This window comes from Mastomys coucha, unplaced genomic scaffold, assembly GCF_008632895.1.
Source record: "Mastomys coucha isolate ucsf_1 unplaced genomic scaffold, UCSF_Mcou_1 pScaffold23, whole genome shotgun sequence".
Classification (NCBI taxonomy): Eukaryota; Metazoa; Chordata; class Mammalia; order Rodentia; family Muridae; genus Mastomys; species Mastomys coucha.
This window is the reverse complement of record NW_022196906.1, coordinates 101,162,881-101,184,130: the sequence shown is the minus strand read 5'-3', so window position 1 is coordinate 101,184,130 and position 21,250 is coordinate 101,162,881. Positions and strand designations below refer to the sequence as shown.

The following is a 21,250-nucleotide window of genomic DNA, read 5'->3' as shown; positions in this document are numbered from 1 at the left end:
CCATACCCTGAATAAACTCTATTCTATACTATACCAGTGTGTGTGTGTGGTCCCTCAGGGGGAAGGGATGCCTCAGCATGGGCCCACCAAGGCATCCCCTTCCCCTACACCTCGCCAGAACATATTCTAATAGCTCTTTCTCTTTTTATGATCACAACAATTATTCTCCTGTTACAGGAGCACCAGAGACTTGAGTCCCAGGCCCAGGGCTATAGTTCTGCCATTTTTATAAAGAAGGGTATACACTTGGATTGTCATTGGCCTTCCCATGTATGAGAACCTCTGAAAGTGAGCTACCAAATACCAGATAAGGACACATTGCTGGGAACAGGGCCCAGACCTTGTTAGACCCTCCTTAGGGGTCTACACACTTCTGTTGTACCTCCTCTCAGGGCTTATGAGGTGCCCACATGCTAGCAAGCTCTCACAGGACTTAACTTTTCTGTTCTGCCATCTTTCCAACAGGCAGGACAGCCTCTGGTGGGAAGCAGGGGTATATATATATATTTTTCCCTTTCAATCACAATGGTCTCAGGGCCCAGTAACTATTTCATCTTAGATAAACAAATGAGGGCTGGAGAGATGGCTCGGCAGTTAAAAGCACTGACTGTTCTTCCAGAGATCCTGAGTTCGATTCCCAGCAACCACATGGTGGCTCACAACCATCTGTAATGGGATCTGATGCCCTCTTCTGGGGTGTCTGACAGCTACAGTGTACCCACATACATGAAATAAGTAATTCTTAAAAAAAAAAAAAAAAGAAGGGCCTTGGCTGCTTAAACACGCATGAGACAGGGGATATTGAGTGTTTGTGGACTGGGATACATTTTCATATCCTTATCTTTTGTATGGACCATTCCTCTGCCCATTCCTCTCCATCTCATACCCAGGCCTCTTCAGCTCAGTCACCCTTGTTTTGTACCCTTGTCATTGCTATGGCTACAGCTCACTCTAAACCAGTCCCCCCCATCCCCCACCCCAGTGTTGAAGACTGAATACAGGACCTCACACACACTGGACAAGCCCATTACTACTGTGCTACAGCCCCAGCCTTAGACCAGATTTCCTCAAGTCGTCTGGGACCTGGTTCCTCTTTGTTCTTCCTTAGGCCACAGGTGGGCCTCTTGAGAGATTGAGAGCAGGACCCACCTCTGAGAGCTTCCTGTCCGGAAATGTCGTGTGCTATTAAAACGAATCTGGAAACATCCGTGGAAGGTGGAGGGGGCTTGGAGAGGAACGAGAAGAGAAGATGGGGCTAAAGGGATGCACCCTGGGAGACAAGGTGTCTAGGAAGGCAGAAAAGATGCTGAGGCCAGTGGTAGGATCTGGAGGCTTCTGGAAATGGCACTCATAGGCACTGGTTTTATCTATGTGTATGTGGTGCCCAACCAAGTTCACCTGGAGACTTGTCTGATGCCGGGTTGCTGCAGCAGGAACCTTGAAGGGGCTGGACAGTGTTTTTGCTTGCCCCTCCCAGCTCTCTAGACTTTTCTAGCTTGCTTGGGGAATGAATAAACGAGTGGAGCTTGTCACAATGGAGTTTAGGGAAGACTGAAATCTCCACAGGGAGAGGAAGAACACAACCATCCTTGAATTAATGGGCCCTCACAGAAGAACCAGGAGAGGCAGAACTGTAAGAGGCAAGGCTGGATCTTTGCTCCCCCTGGCCAGAAGAGGGCCATCCAGACTCCTTTCCTATGACTCTACATCCCTAGGACCACAGTATCCCTGTAGAGCAAGCAGGTACTGCCTGGGGCTCTCAGTAGGGTTGGACAGCCTGTATGGGCACACAGTAGGTACTCATCAAGGCTTTAAGAGTGACCTTGGCCTTCCCAAAGAGGCTGCCAGGATTCCAATGCCTGCACTCAATCCCGAGTCTGAGGTTCACGACTCCAATTGCCCTCTGTCATCACACCCTGAGCAACCTCTACAATCCCTACTGTGTGCTCCCCTCCCTCCTTTCGGTTTGTTTTCTTTCTTGTGTTTGTGTGTGGAGGTCTGAGGGCACGCCTATCTTCCTCAACCTCTCCTCTGCCTTATTTTTTGAGATAAGATCGTGTATTGGACCCTGAGCCCACCAATTGGCTAGACTGGTTTGTCCAGCAAGCTTCTGTGATCCTCCTGTCTCCACCTTCCTACTTCGGATTACAGGTGTGTGCTGCCTTGCTGGGCATTTGACATGGGCGCCAGGGTCCTGAACATAGGTGCTCCTGCTTTACCAACTGAGCTATCTCCCTCAACTCTGCTGATTTATTTATTAGTAAATAAATAGCTCAGGCTAGCCTTCGATTTGCTATGTAGTTGAGGATGACTTTGAACTTCTAATTGTTCTGCTTCTACCTTTCAAGTTCTGGGATCGCAGGCATTTGCTGCCATGCTTGCCGTCTGCCTTACCTCAATGGCCCCCAAGTTTCTGTAACTCCCTGTTACTGTGGAGACACCCCCTTTAGCATTCCTCACAGGCTAGCTGGGGTGCTCTCAGGGGTCTCCTAAGCAGGAGGCCTGCAGTGGGTCTCAGGAGGGATGTCAAGGGCAGCCTAGAAGGCAAGTGAGTGTGTGCGTGTGTGTGCATATGCGTGTGTGTGTGCATATGCGTGTGTGTGTGTGCATATGCGTGTGTGTGTGTGTGTGTGTGTGTGTGTGTGTGTGTGATTCTAGTTCCATAGGGCTGATATCTCCATCTCAGCCCCTTCTCTGGGCTTTGATTATTGCCACTGCTTCAGATGGGAATAGGAGAGGGAGAGGGAGGGAAAGGGTCCCCTAAAGGCATTCGATCTTTTGATAATTCCTCTGTTCCTCTAGTGGCTGGGGTCTGCCTGGCTTGAATTCAGAGTTTCTAGGCATCTGGGGACTTATATGGGGAGGGCCTCTGTCTTGAGGGCAAAGAGACAAAAAACCTATTAGGAGCATCTCAGGGTAATACCTGGATATCCGTGGGTAAATCTGTGAGTTTATGACCCACTCAAACTGCAGAGGTGTGGAGGAGTACTAGGAATATGGGGGTGGAGACTCAATTCCATTTCCTGGGCTACAGAGAGCTTCTGGAGAGAGTATCTATATCAAAATTCTCTAGAGATGGGGCTAAGGAATCGCTTAGGGTTCAGCAAATACAATCATGGTTTGACCCGAGAAGAACTTTTAAACAATTCTAATTGTGAAGCAGGAACCTGGAGACATGGTGGCATCACCCTCTAGAGTCAGCATAGACTAACAGGTCACTTGCCTGGAGAAAGAGATGGACTAGCCCCCTCCAGTCTTGTGATTAAAGATTCTGTTTTGGTTCTCTCATGCCACGAACCTGAATCTTCAGCATCCCCAGGGCCTTGATCTTGTGAGCCAAGATCTGACAACATGCCCCTGAGCTCTAACTTGGGAATTTGGCATGTGATGTTTTGGCGACCTCACTGGTGACCTCGAGACTCCTGGTATCAGCCCTGGGCTGTAACGTGCTTGATGGGTACTCCCTTAGTTTGCAACCCATGGACTCACATATGACCCAAAGGCTGCCACGCTAATGGCACCTTCATGGAGAAGCAGGAGGCCCCTTTACTCGGGGAAGTCCTGGCCTGTTTAATGGGCACGTGCTGTATCCCTGAATGACTATGCAGGATGGGATGGTGGCACACACAAGGCCTCCAGAAGCTCCACATTGAACATGACTAGAAATTCTTCCCCTGGCAGGATTGAGAAACCATGGCGAGGGGGCGGGGCAGCCTCCTTGGGGCTAGGGCCTGGTTCCCAGGCTCCACCACTGGAGACCCAGACAGTCCTGACCTCCACTCCTTGCCTCCCCCCATCCTGTCTTCTAAGAGGAAAATCATGGGGAAGTAAACCTTGAAGGGAAAAAAGAGAATGTTTTTAATTAAAAGTTTAAAAGGATTCACATCCCGAGGGAATCACAGCAAGAAAAGGCGGGGAGACAAGGGGGAGTGGGGATCAGAAAAGTAGGCCATGCCAGTAAAGGCTCCCGCCAGTTCTTCCAGTTGTCTTGTGCACTGCATGCCATCAGTGGGCTTGGGCCCTGTGCAGCTCAGCCTCAGTCGGGGAATGGGTACACGGGCTCAGCTCTGATGGCCTGTCTGAGACAGTTCTGATTAAAAGCTTAAAGCTGGGCATGATGGCACTTTAATACCACTAACACTCAGGATGCACAAAGATCACGTACTGAAGGCCAGCTTGGGCTACCTAGGAAGACCCTGTTTTAAAACAATACTGACACAAAATCAAACCAACTACCCAAAACTGAGGTCTTAAACTGTTTTTTCTGCCTAGCCCTAGACATTTCTGATCCCAGGACAATGAGGCTGGTCTGGAGCTGTCCTGTTTGGCTAAGGGCCTAGGTGCATGCCACCCACTGTGGAGTTCTACACTTATCCTGTCCATAGTCAGTGGCTCCAAGCAGTACCTGCCTGAGGGCTCATCCATCACCTCTGCCTACTTCCGTCCACCTTGCCCACCACATCCTCATCTATACCATGCCGTGTCCTGGGTGAGCAACACCACCATGTATTTTACTAGTCTGAGCCCTGCAGTTGGGCAGTGCTTGGGTGGGAACAAAATGGGCGGATCCTCTTGGGAAGGGACTCGGTGAGGTCTGTGTGGTCCCTTTTTCTGGCATGAGATGAGCTCTGACATGTTCAGGCCCAATCCACTGAGTTCCATTTACTTAGCAGGCTGGGGCTGGAATGTATTAAGGGCGGGAGGTGGGGGTCAGTGCTTGGGGGGGGCGGGAAGCTGACCTATGTGATGTCCCTACACCCAGATGTCTCTCTCTACCCAAACCCTTTCCACCCTTTCCTGGGAAAGAAAAAGGCGAACGGAAAATATGACAGATGTAATAGTTTGCGAAATGAACTAATTACACGGTAGTCACACAGAGAGATGAGGTTAGCGGAGGAATCTCAGATAAAAGGAAGCCCAGGTGTGCAGGGCAGTGGGAGGAAAAGGTCAGTGTCGTTGGGACATTGTGGAACTTGGTATTCCTGCCTGAGGTTTGGGGGGGGGGCAGTGGTCCTGAACTAGACCATAGTCAGAAATCTGGGTTGTCCCTACAGTCCATAGACTGTGGCTTACCTCCTGGCTCCAACTCTCCCAAGTGGCTAGGACCTTGGAGCCTATCTCAAAACTGGCTAGAAGCAGGACCCTGAGGTCCCCAGCTCTGGGAGCCAGTAGGGCTGCCGGGCCTGTGAACCGCAGGCAAGACTGTGTGCATTCACTGCAAAGTTACACAAGATCCTGGGATTTGAGAGTCTATGCTCTCACCACCCCTTGTCCATGAGCCCCCTACTGCTACACCCCATAAGCTCGGGCTTGCCTCTTGGTGAGGAGGCCAGCGAGCATTTGAGGAAGGTCTCAGCGTGCAGCCTGCACTCATCCGATATCTCCTACCTTTCAGCACCAGGGAGTGTACCAGCTCCTACCTCCCACCCCACTGCAGCTAGTTCCTATTTGATTCTAAGATTCTTTCTCTCTTCCGAATAAGGCAGTAGGCCTTCAACCCCTCTCTTGACACCTGTGTTGGTCTTTCCTCTCCTTTGAGTACTCCCACTTCCTGTGAGTCCTCCACTTCCTGTGTTGGAGACTAACTGCCCATTTACTTCAGAGCTCAGGCACCTAGCCCTGCTCCTCTCTTCCAATGAAGCTGTCGGGGACTCAGCTGGGTCATCTACTACCCTGAGGCTCTTTCTTCTTTCAGAATCTTTTTCCCTGCTCTCTGAGGGGTAAATGCCATGCCTCAAGTTAACCTATAAGCTCCACCAGCCCAAGGACCAGGTAGCCTCCTGGGATGCTGGGAGTTGTAGTTTTTTGGAATATAACAGCAGCTTCTTGGGAAAGTACGGTGGCCTATAGGTTTGTGTTTATAACTCCTGCAGCACGTGTCTTGGGGCCACTTAGCTGGGAAATTCCAGGGAATGATTCTGACCGAAGTCCACCTCTTGGTCAACGTTTAATATTTAATAAAGCTTGCTTCCAATCTGGCCCAGAATGGTGGAATTGTTTTGTTTTGTTTTGTTTTGTTTTGTTTTGTTTTTTTCTGGTGAATCCCAGGATTAATATTTGGAGGGCCCCCACACACTCCCTTCTTTTCTCTAGCCTTGGGGTCAGTGCCACCTTTATGTGCTTCCAGACAACTGGGGCGCCTTTCCTAAGAATCTCAAAGTGAAGTGAGGAGACCTTCCACATCAGGCTCCCAAATGCAAATTCATAAAAGCCCAAGTCTCTCCCTGCAGGCATCTCCACAGGCACAATTCCATTCCCCGGAGCCTCAGTCAGAGAGGATCCATCAGAAAACCCACCTGGTGGGTCTCTTCACACCCATCTCACCGGTAAGGAAACCAAGCAGAGAAGCAGAATTCCCTGACACCACTAAGGCGGGGCTGTGTTTGTGACCTCCTGTGCCTCTTTACCCAGGTACCTGGTCCTGCTCCAGAGGACTGTTCCTGGCAAGTCATCTCCAAGACACTCCTGGAAAACCTACTCCTCCATGGCTCTCTGGTCCTCCGTTCCCACCTGTCTCTGAGATCAAGCCCCAGCACCCTCCCTGAGGCGGTGGCTCATTCCTACTGGGCTAGGTTTATACAGCTCCTGTATGGACTCCAGCTTCCCTGGATCATGGCCTCCTGCAGTCCTGGAGTCTCTGTCCCGCATCTTGTTTCTGCCTTACTGCCTGTTTATTCCTCTGGTCACTTGCCTGCTGCTTAGGCCTCTTTTAGGCTTTTGGATCTAGTGACTGGGAACACACAGGAGGAAGGAAGGGTCTCGAGGTTATGGGAGGGCAGTGGGACCCTGCACAAAGGGCCGGGGACCCCCCCAAACCCCGCACTCAGCCTCACAACCTTGAAGACTGCTTATGCCAAGAAATCCCAAGCTGCGTACAGGGGAGCCTGCCTTCCCCGGCTCCAGGTCTCTGCCTCATTATACTTGGCATTCTTGTAGACCTGCATGGTTGTGTATGAGGAGACATCCATTAGCTCACTGACCCTGATCCTGCCAGGTAAAGGCCGGAGCCCTGGTCCCTGGGGGGCGGGAGGATGCAGCCTCATGTCTTCAGCTATCTCCATAGCTGGACTCCAGCTGGTGTTGACACAGCAAACACTGGACAACTCCCATCCACTGAGGAAGAGAGTGGGCAAACACAGGTAGGCTGCTACCAAGGGCCAGCGGCTGTGACCAGCTTCCCAAACACCAGTCCCGAGGCCTGTGCCAGGAGGGAAGCACTGTGGAGCCTTGGACACTGGGAGCCGTGGAGATGCAAGTTGGGAATAGGGGTTCCTTGTCAAGGCCCCAGAAGAGTGAGGAAGGACTGGGTGGGCCTGAAGGTGGACTTCTGGTCCCTGAACCTCTGTGTTCCTTCCTCTCCTTTCTTCTCCCTGGCTAAACCTTCTTCTTCTTCCCACCGGGTCCCTTAAGCTTAGCCCCACGTTCCATACTTTGTGACACGGATCACAACACTGTCACTGTCAGAAGACTGTACTCCGGTGTCCCCGGTGACTTAGGACTGGGCCTGCACCCAACATGACAGTCTTCAGTACTCACTTAACAGAAGCTGAACAAAGCACCTGCAACACCAGGTATCCCGTGACTTGAGAAGCCACAGCAATCCCCGGCCCTTCTCACTGCCCCTGTGTCTACCACCCCCAGGGCAGTGACACCAACTGTAGTACCAGTGCTTTCTCCCACAGGCAGCCACTGTCACCAGGGAGACGCTGCCGAGTGCCCAGCTTGAAGTTTAGAAAATGAGGTGAGACTGCTCCCATGCTGGGAAAGCCGACCATGCTTAATTTTAAGGATGTACATCAGTCACTCCAGACATCAGGCAGTGAGTCCTGTCCCTAGCTTCACTTCTGCCACATCGCCTCTTCCTTGCAGTGGAAACTGAGGCACAGGCTGCACCCTCCGCTCATGCTCCTTACTGGGTTAGGGCTGGACTAGACATTGCTGGGATAGTCCCTTTTTTTGCCTTTGACAATTGCACCTGTCTTCTAAGGCTCAGTTTAAATTGCCACCTCCTCCAGACTGTCCTCTTAGACTTCTCAGGCCCATGGTAGCAAATCTGTACACTGACACCCCAAAGGTTACTGTCTGTCTCCTTGAAATATGGGGCCCAGAGGGCCAGGACCAGCCTGGTTGGCACACTGCTCCCCTCCCCGGCCCTGTCACACAAGAATTTCAGAACAAAGGGCCACATACTATTAAAAATCAATTAAATTTCTCACTTCGGTGATCCTAAATTAGTCTGGTTTGTCCCTGTTGCACCTGTAGGTCCTTTCCCTCTACCTCCTAGGATCTGTCCGTTTGCCAGCTAGGACTACCTACCCCCACCAGTCCCAGAGGAGTGGGCCCAAGTAGATGGGAGTCTCCCCCTGAGTTTAGGCCTTGTCTGGAGAGCAGAATAGAGTGGCCCTGCCCCCGGGTCAGGGCAGTGTTGCTTTCGGACATTCCATACATACAAGCCAGCAGCCCCTTCCTGATAACCTTTGCCAGGAGAACTCAGCTACAGGGCATGTGCATTTCACCTTTCAGACCTTAGAGGTGCATCCCAACCATCAGTCCCTTCCTTTGATTGGCAGATGCTGAAGCATGACTGTGGCCTTCTTCTGTGAGGTCCCAGTTGAGCAGACCGCTGCACAAAGGCCACTTGAGTCCTGAGGGGACCAGATCCAAATAGACAACCTGGCATTTCCGGAGGGCCAATAGGTCTGAGGTCAGCTGGGCAGGTAAAGGCCAAGGAATGACGAGACCCTGGAGGACCCCTGGCTGAGGTATAGCCATACTATACCTGCATGGTCCTTCTAACACCTGGGGAGACTAGCTCTCGGCTCCACTAGGGCATCCTGGAGTCTCGAAGGATCTCAGGATCTCCTGGCCATCCAACCTAGATGTAAGAGGGAGGAGGGCTCCACTCTCGTGTCCACTGGGAACGTCTTTCTCTTGCTCATGCTGACCGCCTCCAAGGACAAGGATGCTTGGGGGGGGTGTGGAGTGGCCGTCAGCTTCTACACACATTTAGGTCACCTCCTCTGAAGGCCTTCTCTGATCTCCATCCCTAAATGGTGGTTTAGAGGAAACCTCATTGCTACCCGGGCCCCTGCTGCCACCATTCCTGCCCCTACCCTTCTCCCTCCTAGCCACACATATGAAAGACATTCGATAGATGCCCACTTACTAAACCAGTCCTTCGCTGTCCCCAGGGGCCCCCAGCCAGCTCCTCTGGGTGGCACCTTGCCAGGAAGCAGCGCTGTTTGGGTGAGGGGGAGAATAATCAGCTCTAAACGCCGCAATCAGGGAGAAAAGGCTGCTCAGGCCCTTGGCGCCCACGCGTGTGCCTAATTGGCTCCACGTGTCTGCAGCTCCTTTCAAGAGCGGGAAAGTGGAAGGGTCAAGATCTCTTAATGTTCGTAATGGAAGGGAGGCAGAAGCCACTGCCAGCCCCACACAAACACCTTTTAATTCCTCAGAGAAGGGTGGGCGGGGGCAGCGGGTACTACAGACTCCCTTGCCTGTCAGCCCGCCATGACTGTGCCTGTTTCAGCTTCCCGGAACTGGAGTTCAACCCCAGAAGCCGTGCTCCAGCAGAACCTGGAACCATGACCCCAGAAGCTGAGCTCTGGCAGAACCCAGAAACACATATCTGTTCCACAAATGCTTGCAAAACTCCTACAAGAGGCCAGGCTTTGGTGGATGACTCTTGGCCTAGATTTCCCAGGACCAACCTATTTGCTGAACCCCCATCAATGAATGCAGCGCTGGATCCAGCTAAACTGGCCTCTAGCTACCTTAGTACCCATCATCCCCTTGCTGCTTCTTCCAGGCAGTCTTCCCTATTGCCCCTTTAAAAGAAAGGAAATCTTTCTCTTGCTGAAGCTGCCCTATGGCACCTGCACATCTCTCAGGCCCCCCACTGCCCCATTGTCTGTGGGACTTCTATCCATCACTGTCACATCGCTTGTGCCATCTGACCAGGAAACAGTGGACTATACCTAGAGACCCAACTGTTAGATTGGTGTGCTACTGGCATCTAGAGGTAGAGGGCAAGGATGCTACCAAATACCCTCAGGGCTGAGAGAATTGGAGCCAGGAGGTAAGCCACAGCCTATGGACAGTAGACTGTTCCAGTTCAAGATGCCTCTGGTGCTAGGAGGCCCTGCTTTAGACACGGCCTTAGAAAGGAAGGGGCAACTGAGTCAAAACTGGGAGGAACCTTCTCTTCCTGACAGAGAGAGTATAACCTGTCCCTGAGCCCTCGGCCTTTTCACCTCCTGCCTTTGAACACCCAGTTCAGAGCTCCATTCCTGAGCAGACCCGGCCATACTGCCAGCATGCGTCAGCCTAATTGGGTTAAGTGGCCATTAGCAGCAAAAGCAGGGCGACTGCGCACACAAGGGTTTTTAATTTTACTCTTTAAATGACGCTAATTCTCCAGAGGCCACTGATGGCGGGGGTGGGGGGGGTGGGGGGGTGTGCTGTCCACTGGAACCCTCAGATCCAAGGGCTGCACTTCCCTCTGCCCCACTCACATGAGCCTTGTAGGGGACATTGGGAGGAACACTCATTATCTAAGAAAGAAAGTGAAGGGTGGGGATTTGTCCAGGGTCACTAGGTCATCACTGGTCAAGGCCCTTTCAGAGAGAGCCAATGCCACATCTTCTTTTCCCTTAGTCTTGTTCTTTTGTAGACAGCTAAAGCTACAAGGTCACAAAATGGTGGCACACATGAAGGTATTGCCAAGTGTGCATGGCCTGAGTTTTTAGGTTCAGGAGTCCCAGCAAGACCCCCATCCCCGGCTTGTGAGTTTGAAGGCAAGGACAAAGGACTTCCTAGAGCAGGCTGCCGGTTTCCACTCTGATGTGCACAGTAAGTAACATCTTTGACTTAGGTGCCATGTCCTGAGTGTCCCGGCCCTGGCCCTGGCCTTCCCATTCTCTGAGAATCAGTGAGCCACAGTCCCTTAGCTTTGTCTGTAGGCTTGTCTCTCACTTCGTTCCAACTCTCTCCTCTGAGCCACATAGCAAAGGTGCCAGGGATGGGTGGTAAGTAACATAGCATTCAAGAACACTCGCTGTCCTTGGTGAATGACAGCCCCCGGAGATTGGGGACCAGAGGCACTGGGCAGGGAGGGGCCTAAAGCCCTTGGTTTAATGTATGTTTCTGAGACATGGCCTCTTGATGTTGACAAGTGGTTCTGTACTCCGGGACTCAAGCAATCCTCTTACCATAGTCTCCTGAGTAGCACACACCAGTGGCACAGAGAAGGGAGTTGGGGCCTGACATGGAAAGGTGGGGACACATGAGGGGAGGAAGATGTCCTTCCCTACCGCGCCTTCAGCACCAGCACAGAGATTACCACATAACTGGCCACAAGTGAACGTTGGTGACAACATTGGGTGGAGGGGGACGGGGGACAATGATGACCTTTCCAAGAAAGAGGCTGTGTGTCAAGTCCTCAGCTGAGAGGATGAGAAGCTAACACTTGGACTTCAGCTCTGTCCAAGTTCTCATGGCCTGTCATAGAAACTCAGGCACCTTCTTGTGCCTTCTGGAACTCAAGCCCCTAGAAAGCCCTGGTGTGAAGGCCTCGTCTTTAGCCAAAGTTTCAAGACAGGGTTCCCAAAGCAGAAAGATTAGCATGGTGCCTAGACCTGGGGACACGGCTCGCCTGTGCTTGTAAGGCCCTGACCTGGCCTGCTTCTAGCTGACTCTTGACTTCATTCAGGTCAAGAGACATCTGCTCGATGCCGATTGGACAATACTTGTGGCCGGCATTGCTCAGTTCTCCCTTTGCAAGCCCCAAATTAAGATTCAAGACTGGATTAAGGGATTTTTAAATTGGATTACTGGATGGGGTCCGGGGAGGGAGGAACAATGGAATAGGGGATGGGGGTCAAGACCCCCCAGACTCCTCCCCTCATTTGTGCTCAGAATGCATACAAATGAGGGAAAGAAGAAAGGGATCAGAGCATGATTAAAAGCAAAATTAAAACATAACCAAGTTCAAAGCTGACTTTGAACAATTAGAACCAAGGGAATAGGCAGTCCTTCTGTCCTCTGGGGATATAGGGTAAGCCTGGAATCAGGCTGTAGCAGGAAGACACTGGCCAGGACAAGCCTGGGACAGCCAGGGTTGTAGCCTTAGTTCATGCCTTAAGAATGTGGGGGAACCACAGGCCAGGATCCAAGTCAGGAAGACCTGTGTTCGAATTCTGGTTCTCTTGCATCCTGTCCTGACACATGGCTTCTCCAAGCCCCAAGTCCCCTTCTCTAAGATGGAGGAGCATAGATTTCCTATGGGAGGGGCTATGGGAATGGCTTGTGATAGGTTGACCAAGAGGTGAGGGCCTTTCCCCATCATTCTTCCGTTGAAAATCATGTTTGTATTTGTCATTGACTGTGTACTGGGGAATGGGATGGTGCTGCTGACTTAGAGGGAGGAGGCAGGTATCTGACCATGCCCCACCTCTTCTGTTAGAGTTGGCTGCTCCTGTAGTATTGGGTTAAGGGGGTAGGGAAGGACTCTCGTTGGGGTGGCAAGTCAGGTATGGTAGTATATGTTTGTAGTCTCAGCTCATGAAGCATGGGCAGGAAGCGTGGGAGTTTGGGGACATCTTGGGCTACATACTAAATACTTACCTAAAATAAAAGTTTGAACAAGACAACCATGTTCTGTAACTTGGGAAGGGGCAGGAAACCTAGGAAGCAGTGTGTAAACTCAGGGGCTGGAATGAGTGAGGGGCAAGGAGACAGAACAAGATGAAAAGGGACACATTTGGGAGAGGCAGTGGGATGGGTATGGTGTGCTGGCTGGGTAGACTTTGACATGGCTTGACACTCGTAGGTAGAGACCTTTGACCCCTCTGGGAGAGCCTGTATTCCAATGGACTCCCCATATCTGTGACCAGGGGATTCCCCCAAACCAGATGAGACTAGGCTTTCTAGGCACAGCTCGGAGTTTGCTGGGTTCATAATCATAGGAAGATCCTTAGAGACCATTGTCTCTAGACTCAGAGGCCAGTGTCACTACTCTCTCCCATGCACATAGGTCACCTAAGACCGAGGAACCCATGAAGAACGGCGGGGTCCAGCTACTGGAAAAGGAGACTCATTCTCTACTGGGTCTAGATATGGAGGATCTAGGTTAGTTGTCTTGACCCTGGTCATAGCTGTAGATGGATATACTAATTTTTTTTTTAAAATTACTTTATTGAGATTTAATTGACAGCAAATCCAGCCCCATTAAACATGCATTTCAGTGGTTCTTAGTATAATTAGAGCCATGCAACTACCACCATAATCTAAATTTAGAAATTTTCCTTACCATCAAAAGAAACCCCGCATTCACCAGCCCTGTCTCCTCCCACTAGCCCATGGCAATCAGTAAGCTAGTTTTCCATTTCTATGCCTTTGCCTTTGCTGGATATTTCATAGCAATGGCATCACACACACGGCCTTTGTCACTGGCTTCTTTCCCTTGCTGGGATTCGTCTGAGTTTATCCCTGTTGTAGGACACCTCAGAACATTTGCTCCGTCCTTCCTTCTTTTCTTCCTTGCTTTCAGCCAGAGGCTGCTAGCTTCTACATGGGCTGGGGGCAGCTACAATGGTGCTGTTGATCCAGGGGCACAATGGATGCCTCTTGCCCATTTATGGATGTCTCTGTAGCTCCTGAGGGGCCCTCCCCACCTGCTGTCCTTGGAGTGAGCAGGGGTCTGATTATATCAGGCTAGCCTGGCAGGTCTTACCACTTGTGAAAACCCAGCACCCGTGAGCTGCTACCTCTCTGAGTAGAAATGGGAGGCCCAGAACAGGCAGAGATAGATTTAAGATCTGGGCAGAGCAGGGGCTCCAGCCTTCCCCTGTCTGTGGCTGCCTCTGTGCCATACCCTCCCCACCAGATCCTGCAGCCCACCTAGTGGCGGACTCTACCAACAAGCCAAGGTTCTGACCTGCTACTCACTCCACCATCCACAGACAAGCAGGGGGCCGAGAGGAATGAGAAAACTCCAGGCCCCGCAGGCGGGAGAGGCAAGACAGCCTAGGTCTGCCAGGCCACTTCGCTTGCAGCCAAACCCAATTACAACTGTCATGGCTGCCCACAGCCCCACAGCACTGCCTACTGCTGGTTTCCCTGCTGGAATTCAGGGATTCAAGTGCTCTGTGAGAGCGAGGGTTGGAACACTGCCTCCAGTCAAGGCCACTCCACCCTGCCTTCCCTTAATGTTCTCAAGCTCCCAACACACTGGCCTACCTTCAGGGCCTGGACCTTCCTGTCCAGCAGGTTCTCAATGTCCCCTGCCACCTTCTCCACCAATTTCTGTGGTTCATTCTCCTGCACTTCAAACAGGTTCCGATTGTCCTTGTAGATCTAGAAGGAAGCAGAGGTTAAGGGTGAGGGCAGAATGGTCTATCACTCCTATGCCATGGCCTCATCTACTCGCTGCATGCATACCTCAGTTCAGCCCTTATCCCTGTACGACACTGGTTTTGGTCCCAACAAGCACAGAGTCTGGGGCCTTCATGATCTCAGGGGAGGGGAGTGCAGGCCTGGTCTCTATAGCTTACATCTGGGCGGAGGGTCCAGTATAGGCTAGTTAGTGGCTCGTGCTGGTGGTTGATGGGAAAATTGCCTTGTCTGGGCCTCAGGGGCCATTATTTGCACCCTCTGAATGCTATTAGAAGCAGCAGTGGAGAAGGGCAGGCCAGTTGGGAGGCAGAAGCCAGTGTGTGTGGTGAGCGAGGTGGAGCTGAAAAGTATGTATCATAAACCACATCCCAACATGAGGATGTTTTCAACCCCACACACTCATATATGTACATATCCACAAACTATCTCTTACGTGTGCATACTCACAGCTACTCCCCCACATAGCCTCAAGCAGTTGTGCTCCTTTTGTGGGTGTTGCCCTGGGCCATTTGCAGAAACTATGGAGACTTCTAGGAGCCCCTGGGGCTCTTCTGCCATTCAAGGCACAGAATATTGATGGAGACCAGGTAGGGAGAGTTAATCTGCCCATTCCTCCTCCTTAGGAGACACAGTCTCAGTACACATGCAAGTGTTGGTGTAAATTGATGGTTAGTATGTGACATGGCCTGACACTGCCACCTGTGTACACATGCCAGCGTGTGGGCTTTGGGGTGGGTGAGGCTGGGTCTTCTAGATGCAGCCTGGGAGCCTGTATGTGAATCCCAGAGGCAGATTTCTGCAGGTATCTTTGTTCATTCTCGGAGTCTTGGGTATGTGCATGCATATGTATGCGTTCTACAACCGAGGGTGTCTCCAAGCCTGACCTGGTCTGTGTCCCCATTCAAACAATTCCAGGATGTCTGTACCCCAAGTTGGCTCCTTCATCATTAGAGGTCATAGGCCTGGCTAGCATGACAGAGCCTCACCACCAGGCTGTGCAGAAGTGGGGGCACGTGGAGGCAGGAAGAACTGTTGGTGAGGGGCAATAAGGAGGTGACGGAGGCACCTGATGAGAGACAGGCAGGCAGGGAATGATAAGGTAGAAAGTGACAGAAGACGTGCAGAGACAAGGACTCTGCTATCTGACAGGAGGAAGGACTGGGGCCTGGGAGCTGGGGGCTGCCAGAGCCTCAGCTCTGCTGACTGCCTAGTGCCTGGCGGTGCAAGGGTTAAAGCAACACAGAAAGCAGGCTCAGGCAATCTTCTCCTGCTGCCATCCCCGTCTCTCTCAGCTTCTCTTTTCTTTTTGTCCCTCTCTTAGAACAAAATAATTTGTATGAAGTCGCTCCTTCCTGCAGAGCTGTGGCAATTAGGGGGGCGAGTGGCAGGGCCTGGTTGTGCAGCCAGAGAGGACTGAGGCTCTGAGTGGACACCAGGGCAGGTTGTTCCATAGAACCCATGCTCAGCCTCTGGACCAAGGCCCTCAGATGGTCCCCTGTGATGGAGGTAAAGGAAAGGCAAGCAGAGAGCCGGTATCAGACAAAATAACACCATTCTGGACAAAGGACCGAGTGACAAGGCCACATGCTCTATCCTCCTTGACCCATGTGTCTCAGGTCTGGAGATTTCACACCCCACCCCACCATGCCCCATTCCCTACTATGGAGCAGTCTGGTTGTGTTACTGCCATGGTCTGGACTACACAGCTGAAGCAGCACCCAGCCTATTTGTGCCAGCAGGGGGCGCAGCTGCCTGACTTCGTCAGGGCCAAGGGATGAAGTTCCAACACATTAGATTTGCTTGTCAAGGTCATTCCTAGGCTCTGAGGCTGGACTGCGCTGGTTTCCTGAAGACTGTACATATCTTTTAGAAAAGCCTGGGACCCCTTTCTCAGGCTTAGGGTACACTTTGAAGTCTACGTGGCTACTGGGTTGGGGCCGGCATCGGGAAGAGATCTGGTGTCAGGGCCACACTCCAAGGTCCCAACAGGTGACACAAAGCTGGGAGGCTGAGGCTCTTCTAAAAGCCACCGTTTCTGAATCCCCGGTGTTGGATATGTTTGTGAGAATGGGAGTCCTTACAAGCCACGAGCAACAGCACAGTTCATGTCTTTGGACCCCTGTGCCCTTGTCTTTACTATCTCCAGGGCTGGGAGTAGTCTCAGCCCCTGCCCTACTAGATATGCCTGCTGAGAGCTGTCAAAAGATGGCAGCATTCACTCCCGGCGAGCCAACCTCTTTCTCCTGAGTTTTACCCGTCTCAGGCCCCACACCCTCAACTCGCTCCCTCAGCTATCCTGTTCCTTTTCCTAACACCTCAGTCTCGGTCCTGGAGGCGATAACAGAGGAAGCCAGACACCAGGGAGCCACTGATAGCACACAGAAGCGGCTAGCTCTCTTGCTGTCCCCCCCCCGCCCCCCCAGGCACCATGTCTGTGTGCAGAGGACACTCAACAAAGCCAGGTGCCCGATTCCGTGTTTAAGAGCAGGGTTTTGGGATGTGGGTTTCATCCCTCCGCCTCTGCTCACAGATTTGTGAGCTTGCAGAGTCCTGCATGCCTTTGCTAGACTCTCTTCCCATTCCACTTTTTACCCGGGACCTATCACGGAGTCCTTTTGCTGCCCGCCCTGGTGCCTGCATTTGAGGACTCTTTGGGCTATTGCTAACAGGCCTCGGAGCCAGGCTATCCCGGCTGCTCTATCTTCCCATGAGCTCTAAATCCTGTCTAGAGTGAGGAAACGGATTGTCAGGGGTTTCTGGTGTAATGAAGACAGAATCCTAGTGGCTGCTCAAGCTGCCAGCCCAGCCAGTTCCCATTCCCAAATAAACCCCTGTAGCGACTCCTGAATGGTAGGTCCCTGGTGTCTCATACTTTCAACATTCCTTTGGGCCTGTTCCAGCTACTCTGTTCCCTGGAAGGCTCTGAGCTCAGTCCTGAGCTCAAGGGAGATCCAAATGACACAGTTCAGCAGGTGCCCCTCCCCAGGAGATAGGTCATCTCCACATTGATGTGACTCAGGTAGCTGATTTCCAGCATGGACCCAGGAGGGAGCCCAGAGACGACAGTACAGTGTTTGGACTCTGATAGCTAGCTTCTCACCAACACCAGCCCCTAGTCTTGGGACCAGCTGGGACATGGCCGAAAGGTCAGGGCACAGGATGCAAGGCCTCAACCATAGCAATGGTTTCCTTGTCCCAGAAAGTTATTGGGAAAAAACTCCCTCAATAGTTTCCATGGCAACACTGCCTCAGTGGTCCTCACCTTTATCCGGTTAGCTAGTTTGATTTGAATAAAGGGACAAGTGGGTAGCCAGGCTGCTGCAGCTCTAAGCCATCCATGTTAGTGGCGCAAGAGGCTTCATCCCACAGGGGATGGAGGGAAGGTGCTGGGCCAGGGAGGCAGACAGAGTCATGTAGGCACATGGGAGAGGGCCTGAGAAACAGCAGGGATGGTTCAGGCAGGAGGGACAATTTATGGGGTTGTATGGATTCCCTCATATCGTGAGCCTCTACCATTATTTACCATATACTTCCAATCACTATTTTTTAAAATGTGCTTGTATGATGTGCAAGTGTGCATGTGGAGGCCAGAGGCCAACATCAGGTAGTATCTTTAATGGCTCTCCACTTTATTTGTAGGTGGCGGATGTCTCTCACTGAACTTGAAACTCACTGACTTGACTAGACTGGCTAGCCAGCAAGTCCCAGGGATCCTGTAGTCTCTACAAGTGTCCCCTATGTTTACAAAGGTGCTGGAGTTTAACCTCAGATCCTTGTGCTTATGAGGCATCTTCTCAGACCCTACCCAGAGTCGTGGCTCGGGAGGGGTACCTCCTTCCCTTTAGGGTACTCTGTGGTTCCAAACCCGTTGTCTAACCTCTTCCGTGCCAGGGCAGCTACATAAATGAGAAGCGAGCCTGCAGACTCTTGGATGGGAAACTTGAACACGTAAGGATGGAAAGAGTCAGCCTCACCCCCAAACGCCAGGGACATTCAAAAAGCTGCCACAGGAGACAAAAGACCTCAGGACAAGTGGCATGGACAGACCCCATGGGGTTATCTTATAAAATCCCAGAAAGCTGGCAACAGTGGGGCCCAGACCTGAGCCAGTTACTGACCTGCCCAGGGTGAGAAGGTTGAGGAGAGAGAGGGAGGAGGGAAAAGAGAGGAAAGGGGGAAGGCGGCACAAACTGTCCTATTGGCTTACTCTAGGGCAGGTGCTCACTGATTCACGATGGCCCCTGGAAGACAGGCCATTCTTGTCATCCCCATTCAACAGCTAAAGAGAGGTGGCGCCCTATGGCAGAGCTAGAAACTGAATGGCCAGCCCGATCCAAAGCCCTTGCCTTAGGGTACCTCGCGGTTCTGTCCTCCGCATCAATCTCTAAACTTGAAGGTTAAGACTTTTGAGAAAGGGGGTATAAGGGTTTGAAGGGATGAACTGGGAGTTTGACCAACTAGAAAGGAGCTTGGGGCAGAAGCTCGATGATACTGAAGAGCTGGGGGCAGGGGGGAAGCCAGCCACTTCAGAAGGGAGGAGGGCGGAGGACTGGCAGACTTAGCTGGATCCTCTAACCAACCACATAACCCTGGGAGTGAAAACCAGCTCACTCTTGAGGCTTCTCCGCAGTGAAGGTGAACGGGCCCTAATCTCTGGAAAATTAAATCAGAGAGAAAATGGAACAAGAAAGATTTGATGCAGGCTTGCCTCGCTTCTGTTTGTCTCCTCAAAGGCCCAGGCTCAGCGTGGGGCCCGGCTAGGTGCTCCAGCCTCCCAGCCCCCATTCTGAGCCTGCTCTCCCTGGGTGAGCAGCTGTTCCCTAAACCTTCTCTCACCACACCTCTTGATGTCTGACATAAAACAGCCACAGTGGGTGTCTTAACTACCCAGCCCCTCATGCTTCCATGCTCCTAATAGGGAGGGCAGGAAACGGACTGCAAGTGGCAGACTAACACTCCCATGGAAGAGGATCCTGGAGTCTGCCACCAAGGATCAGTGTTGACTGCCAGACCAGGCTGTGCTAGACATCAGGAAAGCCATAAGTGAGGGTCAGAGATAGCCCAAGACCAGCAAGGAGGTTAGAAGAGTGGAGAGCAGGCAGTGACCAGTTCAAGACCCCTAAGCCAGTCGAGTGAAGGCCCTGACCTCACCCATAGTAGGCTGTTTAACCAGGTTCCTATCTTCATCAAGAGTCAGGACATCCCACTAATCACCGGTGACTGGGAAGAGTGATGCACGGCCATGCACCTGGAGTTCTTTCTCACAGAAGCGCCTAAGACAGATCTGGTCCAGGCCCCATCCTATTGGAACTAAGAGGGTACCCCACATTAGGTACAGAGAGCCCTAACGCAGGGTGCTCTGCACTAGGTTGTGTCTGTGACTGAGACCTCTCCAGGCAGGTTCACCTGCTACGGACAGAACTTACATTTGGGCAAGGGTAAAGGGGGTCACTGGAGCCCGCAGAACACAGTCAGTGTCTGGGCACCAGCCTGTGCCACTCACCAGGCTTCCTCACTTGCTCACAGTTGTTAGCTGCCACCGTTCCACGGTGGGTTGGTTCCATGGTGGGTCAGCCACATATATGGTGTATTGTCACCATCAGGGTTTGTATACTGTGACGTTGGTTGTCACGCAGGGGTGGACTTTCTGCCATAGGTGATACTCGGCCTTGCCTTACCTGCACAGCTCACATTCCCCAGGGGGCAAGCCACATTGGTGACATACTGTGCCTGAGCCCAGGCAGGGGAGAAGGGCCAAGTGGCTCTCTGGTTTGGGCCCAATAAGGCAGCTGCTAAGAGCTTTCATGGGTAAGCTGCTCCATCCCCTTCACAAAACTCAAGGAGGGGGGATAAAGTCCCTCCAACCACCCCCAGCAACGCCTCCCTGTTTTTAAAGTTAAAGTTTAGTTGACTGTCATCCATTACTGCAATTAGTACATTATGTCTAATTATGCAATTAGTGTAAAAAGTGCACTTGCTGCTGAGAATGGGAAATTACGCTGCCTCGTTACGCTGTAAAATCCATGTCATAAAAAGGCTCAATCTCTTGTTTTTCAAAAGACACAAAACCCAACACAAAACAATAAACCAAAAAAACCCAGAGTGGCTGGGGCCACTCTGAGGAAATGGCCCTAAGGTGGCTCTAGGAAGGTCCCTCTCCCTGAAAGTCCTACCCTACACATGGCTAGAGGAAGCAGAGCCTATTCCTGGGTGTGGCCCTGTCTTTGCTTCTCTGGAACAGATGTGGATTTCCACAGGGATTCATTTTCAGTTTGTTTCTTTTTTGAGACAGGATCCTTGCTACTTTGTAGCACAGGCTGCCCTCAAACTCCTGGTCTAACTTTAGCCTCCCAAGTACTGTGGTTGTAGACATTTACCAGCTCTTCATCCTACCCTGACTTGAACGCCTTGGTAAATCTGATTGCCTATCCAGGCCTGTATCTCACGTGGGAAAAGCCTTGGCTTCTACCACCGAGTTCCAAAATGAGAGGTCCTTTCTCCAGCGCTCCAAGGGTTGTTGAGAACAGGGGAACATACCTCACCTCTGGAAAATTAAAGGAACTTTCTTACATCTAAGATTCCCCAATCCTGGAAGCATCTGTTGCTTAGTGAGTAGTTCATTCCCTGTCACAGGAACTAACGCAAGCCCAGCTGTCATGGAGGCTAAGGGATCGCAGAGTCACCCAACGGTGGCTTGGCTCCAGGCTACTATAATTAGATAACATATTCCCATGGCCACATGCCTATGTGACACTCAAGCGTGTGACTAAATTTTACCTCCATTCTGGCTCTCTTCGTACTAAGGGGATGTTCTGGAACAGGCAAGGGATGAAAGAAACTTTATATATATATA

General features: G+C 51.7%; 1 protein-coding gene across 7 annotated transcripts in view; it reads right to left on the bottom strand.

The window, feature by feature from the left end:
- Positions 1-21,250, bottom strand: part of Cacna2d2 (calcium voltage-gated channel auxiliary subunit alpha2delta 2) — a 133,221-nt gene that overhangs the window by 52,710 nt on the left and 59,261 nt on the right. For all 7 annotated transcript variants that reach the window (XM_031343421.1, XM_031343424.1, XM_031343425.1 and 4 more), the window contains exon 3: positions 14,242-14,358. In XM_031343421.1, the coding sequence (XP_031199281.1) occupies positions 14,242-14,358 (117 nt within the window). The remainder of the gene's footprint in view (positions 1-14,241; positions 14,359-21,250) is intronic.